Source organism: Carcharhinus amblyrhynchos, chromosome 14 (assembly GCF_965287045.1).
Source record: "Carcharhinus amblyrhynchos chromosome 14, sCarAmb.v2.hapA, whole genome shotgun sequence".
NCBI classification, from domain to species: Eukaryota; Metazoa; Chordata; class Chondrichthyes; order Carcharhiniformes; family Carcharhinidae; genus Carcharhinus; species Carcharhinus amblyrhynchos.
In genome coordinates, this window is record NC_137337.1 from 1,343,054 (window position 1) to 1,359,262 (window position 16,209).

General features: G+C 46.6%; 1 protein-coding gene across 2 annotated transcripts in view; it reads right to left on the bottom strand.

Annotated features, from left to right (window-relative positions):
- The window catches only part of ift43 (intraflagellar transport 43 homolog (Chlamydomonas)), a 74,180-nt gene that overhangs the window by 15,188 nt on the left and 42,783 nt on the right, over nucleotides 1-16,209 (bottom strand). For both annotated transcript variants that reach the window (XM_080202138.1, XM_080202137.1), the window contains exon 4: nucleotides 8,759-8,791. In XM_080202138.1, the coding sequence (XP_080058264.1) occupies nucleotides 8,759-8,791 (33 nt within the window). The remainder of the gene's footprint in view (nucleotides 1-8,758; nucleotides 8,792-16,209) is intronic.

The window sequence follows — 16,209 nt, forward strand, 5'->3', positions numbered from 1 at the left end:
CTTGATCACCTGCTGCACCTGCAGACTGGGTTTTTGCGACTCATGCACAAGGACCCCCAGGTCCCTCTGCACCGTAGCATGCTGCAGCTTTTCGCCCTTTAAATAGTAATCCCTCCTACTATTATTTCTGCCGACGTGGATAACCTCACACTTGCTAACATTGTACTCCACCTGCCAGGTCCTCGCCCACTTGCTCAGCCTATCCAGATCCCTCTGCAGACTTTCCACACCCTCCGCACAATTTGCTTTTCCGCTCATCTTTGTGTCATCAGCAAATTTCATTATCCTACACTCTGCTCCCTCCTCCAGATCATCTATATAAATGGTAAATAGCTGAGGCCCCAGCAGCTATTTACCATTTATATGTTCTCTCTCTCTGAGACCATGTCAGTCTCTCACTGAGAGCCTGTCGCTTTCTCTCTCTGAGACCCTGTCGCTCTCTCTCTCTCTGAGACCCTGTCTCTCTCTCTCTCTGAGACCCTGTCTCTCTCTCTCTGAGACCCTGTCACTCTCTCTCTCTGAGACCCTGTCTCTCTCTCTCTCTGAGACCCTGTCGCTCTCTCTCTCTCTCTCTGAGACTCTGTCGCTCTCTCTCTCTGAGACCCTGTCGTGCTCTCTCTCTCTCTCTCTGAGACCCTGTCGCTCTCTCTCTCTGAGACCCTGTCGCTCTCTCTCTCTGAGACCCTGTCGCTCTCTCTCTCTGAGACCCTGTCGCTTTCTCTCTCTGAGATCCTGTCGCTCTCTCTCTCTGAGACCCTGTCGCTCTCTCACTGAGACCCTGTCGCTCTCTCTCGGACCCTGTCTCTCTCTCTCTCTAAGACCCTGACTCTCTCTCTCTCTGAGACCCTGTCGCTCTCTCTCACTGAGACCCTGTCTCTCTCTCTCTCTCTCTCACTGAGACCCTGTCGCTCTCTCTCTCTCTCTAAGACCCTGTCTCTCTCTCTCTCTGAGACCCTGTCACTCTCTCTCTCTGAGACCCTGTCTCTCTCTCTCTCTCTAAGACCCTGTCTCTCTCTCTCTCTCACTGAGACCCTGTCACTCTCTCAATTATGGGGTCTGTAATTATGTTGGCTGCTTTGCCAAGGCAACGGGAAGTATAGACAGAGTTAATGAATGGGAGACTGGTTTGCGTGCTGGGTTGGGCTACGTTCACAACCTCTTATAGTTCCTTGCGGTCTTGGGCAGGGCAGAAGCCATACTACGCTGTGATACATCTGGAAAGAATGCTTTCTATGGTGCATCTGTAAAAGTTGCTGAGAGTCATAGCTGACATGAATTGTACCCGTCTCTACTACTACCTCTGGCAGTTTATTTCAGACACTCACCACCCTTTGGACACTTTTGTATCTCTCCCCTCTCACCTTAAACCTGTGCCTCGCGTTTTAGACTCCCCTACCTCTGGGAAAAGATATTGACTATCTATCTTGTCTGTGCCCCTCATTATTTTATAGACTTCTATAAGATCACCCCTCAGCCTCCTACGCTCCAGAGACAAAAGTCCCAGTCTATCCAGCCTCTCCTTGTAATTCAAACCACCAAGTCCCGGAAATCTTTTCTGCACTCTTTCCAGTTTAATAATATCCTTTCTATAATAGGGTGACCAGAACTGTACACAGTATTCCAAGTGTGGGCTTACCAATGTCTTGTACAACTTTAACAAGACATCCCAACTCCTGTATTCAATGTTCTGATAGATGAAACCAAGCATGCCGAATGCCTTCTTCACCACTCTGTCCACCCGTGACTCCACTTTCAAGGAGCTATGAACCTGTACCCCTACATCTCTTTGTTCAGTAACTCTCCCCAACGCCCTACCATTAACTGAGTAAGTCCTGCCCTGGTTCAGTCTAACAAAATGTATCACCTCGCATTTGTCTAAATTAAACTCTATCTGCCATTCGTCAGCCCACTGGCCCAATTGATCAAGATCCCGTTGCAATCCTAGACAACGTTCTTCACTGCCCACTATGCCACCAATCTTACTGTCACAGAATCACAGAAATCCTACAGTGCAGAAAGAGGCCATTCGGCCCATCGAGTCTGCACCGATCACAATCCCACCCAGACCCTACCCCCATATCCCTACACATTTACCCCGCTAATCCCTCTAACCTACGCATCTCAGGACACTAAGGGGCAATTTTAGCATAGCCAATCAACCTAACCCGCACATCTTTGGACTGTGGAAGGAAACCAGAGCACCTGGAGGAAACCCACGCAGACATAAGAACATAAGAAATAGGAGCAGGAGTAGGCCAACTAGCCCTTCGAGCCTGCCCCGCCATTCAATAAGATCATGGCTGATCTGTCGTGGCTCAGTTCCACATTCCCGCCCTCTCCCCATAACCCTTAATCCCCTCTCTCATCAAAAACCCATCAACCTGCGTCTTAAAAATATTTAGCGAGGCAGCCTCCACCACTTCAACGGGCAGAGAATTCCAGAGATTCACCACCCTTTGAGTGAAGAAGTTCCTCCTCAACTCTGTTCTAAACCGCCCCCCCTTTATCTTGAGGCTGTGCCCCCTAGTCCTACTGTCCTTTCTGAGCGGAAAGAGTCTCTCCACCTCTATCCTATCCATCCCATTCATCATCTTATACGTCTCAATGAGATCTCCCCTCATTCTTCTAAACTCTAACGAGTACAAGCCTAATCTATTCAGCCTCTCCTCATAGCTCAACCCCCTCAACTCCGGCATCAGTCTAGTAAACCTCCTCTGCACTCCCTCCAAGGCTAAAATATCCTTGCGTAAGTACGGCGCCCAAAACTGCACACAGTACTCCAGCTGCGGCCTCACCAACGCCCTATACAGCTGCAGACACGAGGAGAATGTGTAAACTCCACACAGGCAGTGACCCAAACCGGGAATCGAACCGAGGTCCCTGGAGCTGTGAAGCTTACTAATTGCTTACTAACTCATCTGCAAACTTACTAACCATGCCAAGGATCTGGGGAGGGAGTATGAAAAGCTGGGAATGGAATTAAAAAGTAGAACTGACAAGGTGGTTATCTCTGGGCTACTGCCTGAACCAAGTGCAGACGGGCGTAGGGTTGACAGGATTAAGGAAGTGAATGGGTGGCTCAGGGATTGGTGTGGGAGGAATGGGCTTGAATTTATGGGGCATTGGCATCAGTATTGGGGTAGGTGGGACCTGTTCGGGCGGGATGGGGTGGGTCTGAACCGGGCTGGGACCAGAGTGCTGGCGAATCGTGTAAAGAGGACTGTGGACAGGGCTTTAAACTAATTAGCGGGGGGGGAGAGTGCGAGGGTAGGTGACATTACGAGGCCTAAAGTTAAGGAGAGGGTACAGGTAAGGGTAGAGGCCGAGGATGTCCCAATAATAAAGGGAGTGGGGGGCGTGAGTATGGTTGGTGGCGTTCCGAGAAATAGGGTCCAGGTGAGGGCTGGGATGAAGGCACTTTATCTGAATGCACGAAGCATTCGGAATAAAGTGGATGAGGGTGGGGGTCAATGGGTGCTATTTGGATTGGCGGTTGGTGACTAGTGGAGTGCCCCAGGGGTCGGTGCTGGGGCCTCAGCTATTTATCATTTATATAGATGATCTGGAGGAGGGAACCAAGTGTAGGGTGTCGAAATTTGCTGGTGACACCAAGATTGGGGGAACGGCAAATTGCGTGGAGGGTGTGGAGAGTCTACAGAAGGATCTAGATAGGCTGGGCGAATGGGCCAGGAAATGGCAAATGGAATTTAATGTTGGCAAGTGTGAGGTGGTCCACTTTGGTAGGAAGAATGGTAGGAAGGACTATTACTTACGTGGAGAAAAACTGCAGCAGGCGACGGTGCAGAGGGACCTCGGGGTCCTTGTGCATGAGTCGCAAAAACCCAACTTGCAGGTGCAGCAGGTGGTCAGGAAGGCGAATGGGATGCTGGCCTTCATAGCGAGGGGGATTGAATATAAAAGTAAGGAGGTCTTGCTGCGGCTGTATAGGGCATTGGTGAGGCCGCAGCTGGAGTACTGTGTGCAGTTTTGGGCGCCGTACTTACGCAACGATATTTTGGCCTTGGAGGGAGTGCAGAGGAGGTTCACTAGGCTGATGCCGGAGTTGAGGGGATTGAGCTATGAGGAGAGGCTGAATAAACTAGGCTTGTACTCATTAGAGTTTAGAAGAATGAGGGGAGATCTCATTGAGACGTATAAGATGATGAACGGGATGGATAGGATAGAGGTGGAGAGACTCTTCCCGCTCAGAAAGGACAGTAGGACTAGGGGGGGCACAGCCTCAAGATAAAGGGGGGGCGGTTTAGAACGGAGTTGAGGAAGAATTTCTTCACTCAAAGGGTGGTGAATCTCTGGAATTCTCTGCCCGTTGAAGTGGTGGAGGCTGCCTCGCTAAATATTTTTAAGACGCGGGTTGATGGGTTTTTGATAAGAGAGGGGATTGAGGGTTATGGGGAGAGGGCGGGAATGTGGAACTGAGCAGCGACAGATCAGCCATGATCTTACTGAATGGCGGGGCAGGCTCGAAGGGCTAGATGGCCTACTCCTGCTCCTATTTCTTATGTTCTTATGACTAAATGCTCATCCAAATCATTAATATAAATGACAAATAACAGTGGACCCAGCACTGATCCCTGAGGCACACCACTGGTCACAGGCCTCCAGTTTGAAAAACAACTCTCTAAAACCACTCTCTGTCTTCTGTCATCAGCTTGATGTCTGTGTCGATATGCGCGATCTTCTTGGAGATCCTCTCCACTTGGAGCCAACAGTTTGCGGTGACCATTCTGTCAAGAAGCCAATTTTGTATCCAGTTGGCTGCCTCACCCTGGATCCTGTGAGATTTAACCTTATGCAACAACCTACCACACCTTGTCGAAGGCCTTGCTAAAGTCCATGTAGACAGCATGAACTGCACTGCCCTCATCTACCTTCTTGGTTACCCCTTCAAAAAACTCAATCAAATTTGTGAGACATGATTTTCCACTCACAAAGCCATGCTGACTGTCCCTAATCAGTCCTTGCATCTCTAAATGCCTGTAGATCCTGTCTCTTAGAATACCTTCTAACAACTTACCCATTACAGACATTTGGCTCACCAGCCTGCAGTTCCCAGGATTTTCTGCAGTCCTTCTTAAAACAACATTTGCTACTCTCCAATTTTCACACATCTCACCTGTGGCTGTCGATGATTCAAATATCTTTGCTAGGGGTCCTGCAATTTCATAGAATCACAGAATACTACGGTGCTGCTGAGGCCCTTCGGCCAATCGAGTTTGCACCAATTCATGAAATGCCCTGACCTCTTACCTAATCCCACTTGCCAGTACTTGGCCCATAGCCTTGAATGTTATGACATGCCAAGTACACATTCAGGTACTTTTTAAAGGATGTGAGGCATCCCGCCTCCACTACCCTCCCAGGCAGCGCATTCCAGATCATCACCACCCTTTGAGTAAAAACTTTTTTCCTCAAATTCTCCGTAAATCTCCCACCTCTCACTTTTAACTTGTGTCCCCTTGTAACTGACCCTTCAATAAAGGGGAACAGCTGCTTCCTATCTACTCTTTCCATGCTCCTCATATTCTTGAAAACCTCAATCCCGTCGCCCCTCTGTCTTCTCTGCTCCAATGAAAACAACCCAAGCCTACTTAACTTCTCTTCATAATGTAAATGTTCCATCCCAGGCAGCATCCTGGTGAATCTCCTCTGCACTCCCTCCAACATGCTCACATCCTTAATTTCCTCCCTAGCCTCCCACAATGTCCTGGAATATACTTCATCAGGTCCCGGGGATTTATCTACCTTGATGCGCTTTAAGACTTCCGGCATTTCCTTCTCTGTAGTATGTACACTCCTCAAGACACCACTATTTATTTCCCCAAGTTCCCTAACATCTATGCTTTTTCAACGGTAAATACTGATGAGAAATATTCATTCAGGATCTCGCCCATCTCTTGTGGATCCATACATAGATGACCTTGTTGATCCTCAAGAGGCCCTACTCTCTCCCTTGTTACTCTTTTGCCCTTTATGTATTTATAGAAGCTCTTTGGATTCTCCTTTGCCTTATCTGCCAAACCAATCTCGTGTCCCCTTTTTGTTCTCCTGAATTCTGTCTTAACTCTACTCCTACACCCACTATACTCTCCAAAGGATCCACTTGATCCCAACTGCCTATACATGTCAAATACCTCCTTCTTGTTCTTGACCAGAGCCTCAATATCTCGAGTCATCCAGAGTTCCCTATTTCTACCAGCTTGTCTAAACGGAATGTGCTTACCCTGAATCCTGATTAACACACTTTTGAAAGCCTCCCACTTATCAGCTGTCCCTTTGACTGCCAACAGACTCCCCCAATCAATTTTGGAAAGTTCCTGTCTAATACCATCAAAAATTGGCCTTGCCCCAATTTAGAATTTTAACTTTTGACCCAGACCTATCATTCTCCATAGCTATCTTAAAACTAATGGAATTATGGTCACTGGTCCCAAAGTAATCCCACACTAACACTTCTGTCACCTGCCCTTCCTTATTTCCCAAGAAGAGGTCAAGTATTTCCCCCTCTCTAGTCGGGCCGTCCACATACTGAATGAGAAATTCCTCCAGAATACACTCAACAAATCTCTCTCCATCCAACCCTCAAATACTATGGCTGTCCCAGTCAATGCTGGGAATCCCTGACTATTACCACCCTATTTTTCTTGGCTCTATCTGTAATCTCATTACATATCTGCTCCTCAATTTCCCACTGACTATTTGGGGGCCTATAGGACAACCCTCAGAGTGATTTCCCCATTCTTATTTCCCAGTTCTACCCATCTGCAGAAAATGCAGATGTATGGGATTGAGGGTAATCTAGGAAATTGGATCAGGAATTGGCTAGCAGATAGGAGACAGAGGGTGGTGGTTGATGGTAAATATTCGTCATGGAGTTCGGTTACGAGTGGTGTGCCTCAGGGATCTGTTTTGGGGCCACTGCTGTTTGTAATTTTTATTAATGATCTGGATGAGGGTATAGTTGGGTGGATTAGTAAATTTGCTGATGACACCAAAGTCGGAGGTGTGGTAGATTGTGAGGAAGGGTGTCATAGTTTGCAGGAAGACTTAGACAGGTTGCAGAGCTGGGCCGAGAGGTGGCGGATGGAGTTTAATGCGGAGAAGTGTGAGGTAATTCACTTTGGTAGGAATAACAGATGTGTTCAGTATAGGGCTAACGGGAGGACTTTGAATAGTGTGGATGAACAGAGGGATCTAGGTGTATGTGTACATAGATCCCTGAAAGTTGGGAATCAAGTAGATAGGGTTGTTAAGAAGGCATACGGTGTCTTGGCGTTTATTGGTAGGGGGATTGAATTTAGGAGTCGCAGCGTCATGTTGCAACTGTACACAACTCTGGTGCCGCCGCACTTGGAGTACTGTGTGCAGTTCTGGTCCCCACATTACAGGAAGGATGTGGAGGCTTTGGAGAGGGTGCAGAGGAGGTTTACCAGGATGTTGCCTGGTATGGAGGGGAGGTCCTATGAGGAGAGACTGAGGGATTTGGGGTTGTTTTCGCTGGAAAGAAGGTGGCTAAGAGGGGATCTTATTGAAACATAAAAGATGATTAGAGGTTTAGATAGGGTGGACAGTGATAGCCTTTTTCCTCTGATGGAGAAAGCTAGCACGAGGGGGCATGGCTTTAAATTAAGGGGGGGTTGTTATAGGACGGATGTCAGGGGTAGGTTCTTTACCCAGAGGGTGGTGAGGGATTGGAATGCCCTGCCTGCTGCGGTTGTAAATGCGCCTAGTTTGGGGGCGTTTAAGAGATCCGTGGATAGGTTTATGGACGAAAAGGGATTGGTTTAGGTTAGTGGGTCATTGCTTTTTAACTGGTCGGCGCAACATCGTGGGCCGAAGGGCCTGTTCTGCGCTGTAATGTTCTATGTTCCATGTTCTATATAGACTCAGTGGGCGAACTCTTGGAAATTGTCGGGAGATAATGCTGCAACTTTATAAGACCCTTGTCAGACCCCACTTGGAGTACTGTGCGCAGTTCTGGTTGCCTCATTACAAGAAGGATGTGGAAGCTATTGAGAGGGTGCAGAGGAGATTTACAAGGATGTTGCCTGGATTGGGAGACATGCCTTATGAGGATAGGTTGAGGGAGCTGGGACTCTTCTCCCTGGAGAGACGAAGGTTGAGAGGCAACCTGATAGGGATTTATAAGATGTTGAGTGGTATAGATAGGTTGAGGGAGGTAGGTCTTTTCTCCCTGGAGAGGCAAAGGTTGAGAGGTGACCTGATGGGGTTTGTAAGATGTTGAGTGGTATAGATAGGGTGGATTTTCGGAGGCTATTTCCCAGGGCTGAAATGGTCGCTACGAGAGGACACAGGTTTAAGGTGCTGGGGAGCAAGTACAGAGGAGATGTCAAGGGTAAGATTTTCACTCAGAGGGTGGTGAGTGAGTGGAATCGGCTGCCATCAGTGGTGGTAGAGGCGAACTCGTTGGGGTGTTTTAAGAGACTTCTGGATGAGTACATGGGATTTAATGGGATTGAGAGTTATAGATAGGCCTGGTAGGTTGGGATATGATCAGCGCAACTTGTGGGCTGAAGGGCCTGTTTGTGCTGTAGTGTTCTATGTTCTATAAGTGATGAAGAGTTTCCTTGTGGAGTCTTGTGTGTGAGAGGGGTGATTATCCCGGGAGGTGTAAGCTCAGCTGCTCTCAATGACTGCGGCCTGATGTGAGTGAAGGATCTCAAACTATCCCCAGTTCAGGATTTGGAGACTGACAACAGACAATAATTCAAAAACTTACTCCTCGACTTCCTCTGTCACTTTGCGTCCTGACCTGTAATCAGAAAATAGGACTTGGTGTCATGAACACAATCAGAACCGTGGTCACAATAACACAAAAAAGGATTGGCAGGGAGTCACATTAATCCACACAGTGCCAAGGTAAATAGATCAATAGAAAGCTAAGTGTGATAGTGTTGGGAATTTACAGCCTGTCTTTATGACAAACAGTTCAGAATACTCAGATTCCAGGTTCTCTCCAAATGGAACAGTTTTCTGTTTGGCAATTTTTGAACAGGTCCTGGCAGGTCTCTGAGAACAGAGCAGAGACTGTTTTACTGTTGATGTTATACAGCTGGGAAGAAAAAAAGAACAGAAAATAGGAAGGTCGGGGATTGTGGACTGAATGGGGGAATTGCTGCTGTTTCAGTGTTGCCAGCAACCCTGGACCATTTAAAGGATCAGAGAAGGGAGTCTCTGGGGATCCATGTCCGGGGCTTTCAGATGGAATACAGCCTCTGGTGGATAAGACTCTAAAGCAAAATAATTGGTTGGGAAGTGAGAGATCCTATAAAATGGAGTTAGAATGATTGTGAGATTGCATATGGTACCACAGTTGTGAGGGAAGTAATGTGAGCACTTCAAACGACGTGAGTCATTCTTTGTTGCGTTGATAATTTAAAGTGAATTTTACCTCTTTGTTTAAAATACACTTTGCCTGTTCATGTTCAAGTTATATTGATTGATTTGGTCTGTTTTTGTATAAGTTTTAAGAAGTGAAATCCTGTCCCTCAGGTTTCCGTCCATCAGTGTAAGATATCAGTCTCGACAAGGTGGAGGGCATGAAGAAGAGGAGCCAGATCCATGTGGCAGTCACTGGGCTTACACTGAATATTGGTTAATATCTTATCTCCAGAAATGGAGGCAGAGAAGTCGGGAAGGATTGGAGATGAACCACGTGAAGGTAAATAAAGACAGGAGCAGGACACAATGCCCATGCAATCTCCGATGGGAGCTAAACAGGACTGGAACAAGGAACATCCCACAAAAGGTAGGTGTAGCTCAGATCCATGTGAGTACCAAGGCAGCAGCTTTGTTTGGTGGAAGCAGGAGAGTTAAAGGAGAAATGATTCACTGAGTGAAGCAGCAAAGCCAGCTGGATGAGGAAGAGGCATCGAGCTCTGAGAGAGTCCTGGAGGGGGAGCGAGGCACACAGAGGTGGGACATTCATGGTGTAGGGCAGTCAGCTAGGGCCAGGAAACTGAAACTGTTAAAGTGACAGGAAACAGGTCAAGGATGTCAGGGGAAAGAGATTGAATCTGAATAAAAATAAAGTTAAGGTAAGTCATTCCAGTGGGAACAGACTGAAACACTGCAGTCTTAATTGTGGATTTTGTAAACAGGTTACAAGTGGGTTATTATGGGTTGGCTGACTGTAAGGTGAGGTCAGAGATTTAGTCCTGAGGGAGTGCCGCACTGTCAGAGGGTCAGTGCTGAGGGAATGCCACACTGTCAGGGGGTCAGTGCTGAGGGAGTGCCGCACTGTCAGAGGGTCAGTGCTGAGGGAGTGCTGCACTGTCAGAGGGTCAGTATTGAGGGAGTGCCGCACTGTCAGAGGGTCAGTGCTGAGGGAGTGCCGCACTGTCAGAGGGTCAGTACTGAGGGAGTGCCACACTGTCAGAGGGTCAGTGCTGAGGGAGTGCCGCACTGTCAGAGGGTCAGTGCTGAGGGAGTGCCGCACTGTCAGAGGGTCAGTGCTGAGGGAGTGCCACACTGTCAGAGGGTCAGTACTGAGGGAGTGCTGCACTGTTGGATATACCATTTCTCAGGTGAGACATTGCACCGAGGCATTTTCAGGTGGATATGAACAATGCCATGGTCAGTATTTGAAAGAAGAGGGAAATGATTCCTGCTTAGTACTTCATTCAACATCAAAAACAAGTTACATAGTCATTGCCACATTGTTGTTTCTGGGAGTTTGCTGAGAGTAAATGGTCTCCATGTTTTTCTACATTCCAATAGTGAATATATTCCAAAAGTACTTCATTCACTGCAAAACTCTTTCAGAGCTGCTGGGTCAACAGAAGTGCTATATAAATGCAAGCCTTTCAAGTCTTTCTTTTTTAAGGGCTGGTTGCATGAGTCGCAAAAACCCAGCTTGCAGGTGCAGCAGGTGGTCAGGAAGGCGAATGGGATGCTGGCCTTCATAGCGAGGGGGATTGAATATAAAAGTAGGGAGGTCTTGCTGCAGCTGTATAGGGCATTGGTGAGGCCGCAGCTGGAGTACTGTGTGCAGTTTTGGTCACCGTACTTACGCAAGGATATTTTGGCCCTGGAGGGAGTGCAGAGGAGGTTTACTAGGCTGATACCGGAGTTGAGGGGGTTGAGCTATGAGGAGAGGCTGAATAAACTAGCCTTGTACTCGTTAGAGTTTAGAAGAATGAGGGGAGATCTCATTGAGACGTATAAGATGATGAATGGGATGGATAGGATAGAGGTGGAGAGGCTCTTCCCGCTCAGAAAGGACAGTAGGACTAGGGGGCACAGCCTCAAGATAAAGGGGGGGCGGTTTAGAACAGAGTTGAGGAGGAACTTCTTCACTCAAAGGGTGGTGAATCTCTGGAATTCTCTGCCCGTTGAAGTGGTGAAGGCTGCCTCGCTAAATATTTTTAAGACGCGGGTTGATGGGTTTTTGATAAGAGAGGGGATTAAGGGTTATGGAGAGAGGGCGGGAATGTGGAACTGAGCCACGACAGATCAGCCATGATCTTATTGAATGGCGGGGCAGGCTCAAAGGGCTGGATGGCCTACTCCTGCTCCTATTTCTTATGTTCTTATGTTCTTGACATGCCTGAGGGAGAGGGAGAGACTCCGACTCAGGGTAGAATAATTCTTTCAGAACGTTACAAGCACAGTGGACAATGGGGAACCTGTGGATGTGGTGTATCTGGATTTCCAGAAGGCATTTGACAAGGTGCGCGCATCAAAGATTGCTGCATCAGATAAAGGTGCACAATGTTACTGGTAATGAATTAGCATGGATAGAAGATTGGTTAATTAACAGAAAGCAAAGAATTGGGGTAAATGGGTGTTTTTCTGGTTGGCAATCAGTGACTAGTGGTGTGCCTCAGGGATCAGTGTTGGGACCGCAATTGTTTACGATTTACGTAGATGATTTAGAGTTGGGGACCATGTGTAATGTGTCAAAATTCGCAGATGACACTAAGATGGGTGGAAGAGCAAAGTGTGCAGAGGATGCTGAAAGTCTGCAAAGGGATAAAAGGAATCTAAGTGAGTGGGCGAGGGTCTGGCAGATGGAGTATGATGTTGGTAAATGTGAGGTCATCTATTTTGGTAGGAATAACAGCAAAATGAACTATCATTTAAATGGTAAAAAATTGCAGCATGCTGCTGTGCAGAGGGACCTGGGTGTCCTTGTGCAGGAATCTCAAGGAGTTGGTTAGCAGGTAATTAAGAAGGCAAATGGAATTTTGTCCTTCATTGCTAGAGGGATGGAGTTTAAAAACAGCAAGGTTATGTTGCAGCTGAATAAGGTGCTAGTGAGGCCACACCTGGAGTATTGTGTACAGTTCTGGTCTTACTTGAGAAAGGATATACTGGCACTGGAGGAGGTGAGGAGGAGATTCACTAGGTTGATTCCGGAGTTGAGAGGGGTGGTTTAAGAGGAGAGACTGGGGCTATACTCATTAGAATTCAGAAGAATGAAGGGAGATCTTATAGAAACATATAAGATTATGAAGGGAATAGATAAGATAGAAGCAAGGAAGTTGTTTACACTGGCAGGTGAAACTAAAACTAAGGGGACAGAGCCTCAAAATAAGGGGAAGCAGTTTTAGGACTGAGTTGAGGAGGAACTTCTTCACACAAAGGGTTATGAATCTGTGGAATTCCCTGCCCAGTGAAGCAGTTGAGGCTTCCTCATTAAATGTTTTTAAGGCAAGGATAGATAAATTTTTGAACAGTAAAGGAATTAAGGGTTATAGTGAGTGGGCGGGCTAAGTGGAGCTGAGTCCACAAAAAGATCAGCCATGATCATATTGAATGGTGGAGCAGGATCGAGGGGCCAGATGGCCGACTCCTGCTCCCTAGTGCTTATGTTCTTATTATAAGTCAGAGTAAGCCATGGTGTTATGAGTTGCTTGGAGTAGAAAAGGTGTGTAGAGTGAGAAGAATATCCAGAAACACTGGCTGTGATGGAAACAAATAAGGGAGAGAGTGAAATGGACAATGAGGCAGGGAGAGAGAGAGAGAGAGAGAGTTACAATGTGACAGGGAAAGAAACAGGAAAAGAGAGTGGGGAGATTGATAGAGAAAGAGAAAGATTGAAACAGGGAGAGAAAGAAAGACAGAGAGGGAGAGAAAGAGACAGGAAAAGAGAGGAAGAGATAAAGGGAGACAGAAAAAGAAAGGGGGAGATAAACAGAGAATAAGAGAGAGAATGAAAGGGAGACAGAAAGGCAGTGAGACAGAATGAGACAGGAAAAGAGAGAGAGAGAGAAAGAGACAGACAAGAGCGGGGAGGAAAGTGAGAGAACAAGACAGGTGGACATGAAGAAATAGGGGGAACAGAGAGAGAATAAGGTAAGGGCAGGGGGAGAGACAGATATAAAGAAAAGAAGCGAAAGGACAGTTGTGAAGCTGCGAGCTGATGGTGGGGGGGTCACTGTGTGACCATATGTAGTTGTATCTTGGTGAGCACTGACATGGATAGCTGCTCCTTTAAACAATAATGTATTACCATTCTGGAAAATTACTGGTGACTGGATCTAACAGGAGGAATGCTGCTCAGTGACTGAGAGCCAAAATATCCTTGCAAGGACATCAGGATCTGCCAGGACCAAACCAACACTGCCCTCTGCTGCACAGTTTCAACAGTTTGTCTGTTAGCAAGGAAACCAATTCACTTCTTCACATTTGAGCAGATCAATGTTCTGAGTATGGAGCAGAAACCAAACCAATTACTCTCACCCTGTTACAGAACAGGTAGGAGCCATTCAGTCCATTAGGCCTGTATTACATATTTGGCAGAGATTTCTAGTTAGACCGAATGCTCTGCTTTTCTCCCATAATCCTGAAAACTGTCTCCTTCAAATATTTACCCAATCCTCTTCCGAAGCTTACTACAGAAACTGCTTCCACTGCCTTTCAGACAGCACATTCCAGATCAGAACTCACTGCAAAATAAAACCTCTGTATCAATCGGGTTCTTTTATTAATTGTCTTCAGTCTGTTTCCCTCTGGTTGTCTTGATGTGGAGATGCCAGCATTGGACTGGGGTAAACACAGTAAGAAGTCTCACAACACCAGGTTAAAGTCCAACAGGTTTATTTAGTAACACAAGCCACTAGCTTTCAGAGCACGGCCCCTTCATCAGGTGAATGGGAGTTGTGTTCACAAACAGGGTATATAAAGACTCAAACTGAATTTACAAAATAATGGCTGGAATGTGAGTCTTTACAGGTAATCAAGTCTTAAAGGTACAGACAATGTGAGTGACAATGTAACTAAAGGATAAGATTTCCCATTTAAAGACATTTATTGTAACAAACAAGCTAAAACATAGATTAAATATTACTTAAGGTACAACTAACACACTGAAAAGCTATTTTTGCATTAACTAACACCATCGAGATACATTTTACAACGCTTTTCGCTGTGCACCACACCTTCCGCAGATTCACAGCATAATAAGAATCAGTCCAATGTTATTCCTGGTTCTCCCAGCCATGGCTCTTCCGGAGTCTCACTTCTCCCAGCCATGCTCAGGAGCAACTTCCCGTCTTCTTCAAAATGCATTCTGCACAGCCTGATTTTCCCAGATCCTACTGCCCCCAACAAGGCCCAATCTAGCCACACCTTGTTCCTTAAGTCTCCAAACAGTTGGTTCTGTGTCTTTCTATTTGAGGTAGTAAACACCACTAGCTTTTGGAGCGCTGCTCCTTCGTCAGGTGAGTGGGGAGTTCTGATCACAAACAGGGCGTGTAAAGGCACACACTCAGTTTATACTCCGTTGCAACTGGAGATAACTTTCTTCACTGTCCACTATGCCACCAATCTTGCTGTCATCTGCAAACTTACCAATCATGCCCCCTATATCCAAATCATTAACATAAATGACAAATAACAGTGCTCCCTGCACCGATCTCTGAGACACACCGCTGGTCACAGGCCTCCAGTATGAAAACAACCCTCTACAACCAGCCTCTGTCTTCTGTCATCAAGCCAATTGCGTATCCCATTGGCTACCTCACCCTGGACCCCATGAGATTTAACTTCATGCAACAACCTACCATGCAGTAGCTTGTCAAAGGCCTTGCTAAAGTCCATGTAGATAACATCAACTGCACTGCCCTCATCTACCTTCTTGGTTACCCCTTCAAAAAACTCAACTAAATTTGTGAGACATGATTTTCCACTCATAAAGCCATGCTGACTGTCCCTAATCAGTCCTTGCATCTCTAAATGTCTGTAGATCCTGTCTCTCAAAATACCTTCCAACAATTTACTCACCACAGATGTGAGGCTCACTGACCTGTAGTTCCCAGGCTCTTCCCTGCAGACCTTCTCAAAGTACAAAAGTACAACATTTGCCACTCTCCAATCTTCAGGCACCTCACCTGTGACTATCGATGATTCAAATATCTCAGCTAGGGGACCCGCAATTTCCTCCCTAGCCTCCCACAACATCCTGGGATATACCTCATTCCGTCTGCAGATTTATCTACCTTGATGCGCTTTAAGACTTTCAGCATCTCCTTCTCTGTAATATGAAGTCCTCACTATAGGAAGGACGTAGAAGCTATTGAAAGGGTACAGAGGAGATTTACAAGGATGTTGCCTGGATTGGGAGGCATGCCTTATGAAGATAGGTTGAGGGAGCTGGGACTCTTCTCCCTGGGGAGACGAAGGTTGAGAGGCGACCTGATAGAGGTTTATAAGATGTTGAGAGGAATAGATAGGGTGGATTCTCAGAGGCTATTTCCCCGGGTTGAAATGGTCGCTACGAGAGGACACAGATTTAAGGTGCGGGGAGGCAAGTACAGAAGTGATGTTGGGGTAAGTTTTTCACTCAGAGGGTGGTGAGTGAATGGAATCGGCTGCCGTCAGTGGTGGTGGAGGCGAACTCGCTGGGGTCTTTTAAAAGACTTCTGGATGAGTATATGGGATTTAGTGGGATTGGGGGTTATAGATAGGTCTATGGATCGGTAGGTGTTGATGTGATTGGCGCAACTTGTGGGCCGAAGGGCCTGATTGTGCTGTAGTGTTCTATGTTCTATGTACACTCCTCAAGACACCAATATTTATTTCCCCAAGTTCTCTAACATCCATGCTTTTCTGAACAGTAAATATTGGTGAGAAATATTCATTTAGGATCTTACCCATCTCTTGTGGATCCAACACATAGATGAGCTTGTTGATAACTCTCTCCCTAGTTTTTTTTTGTTTCTATCC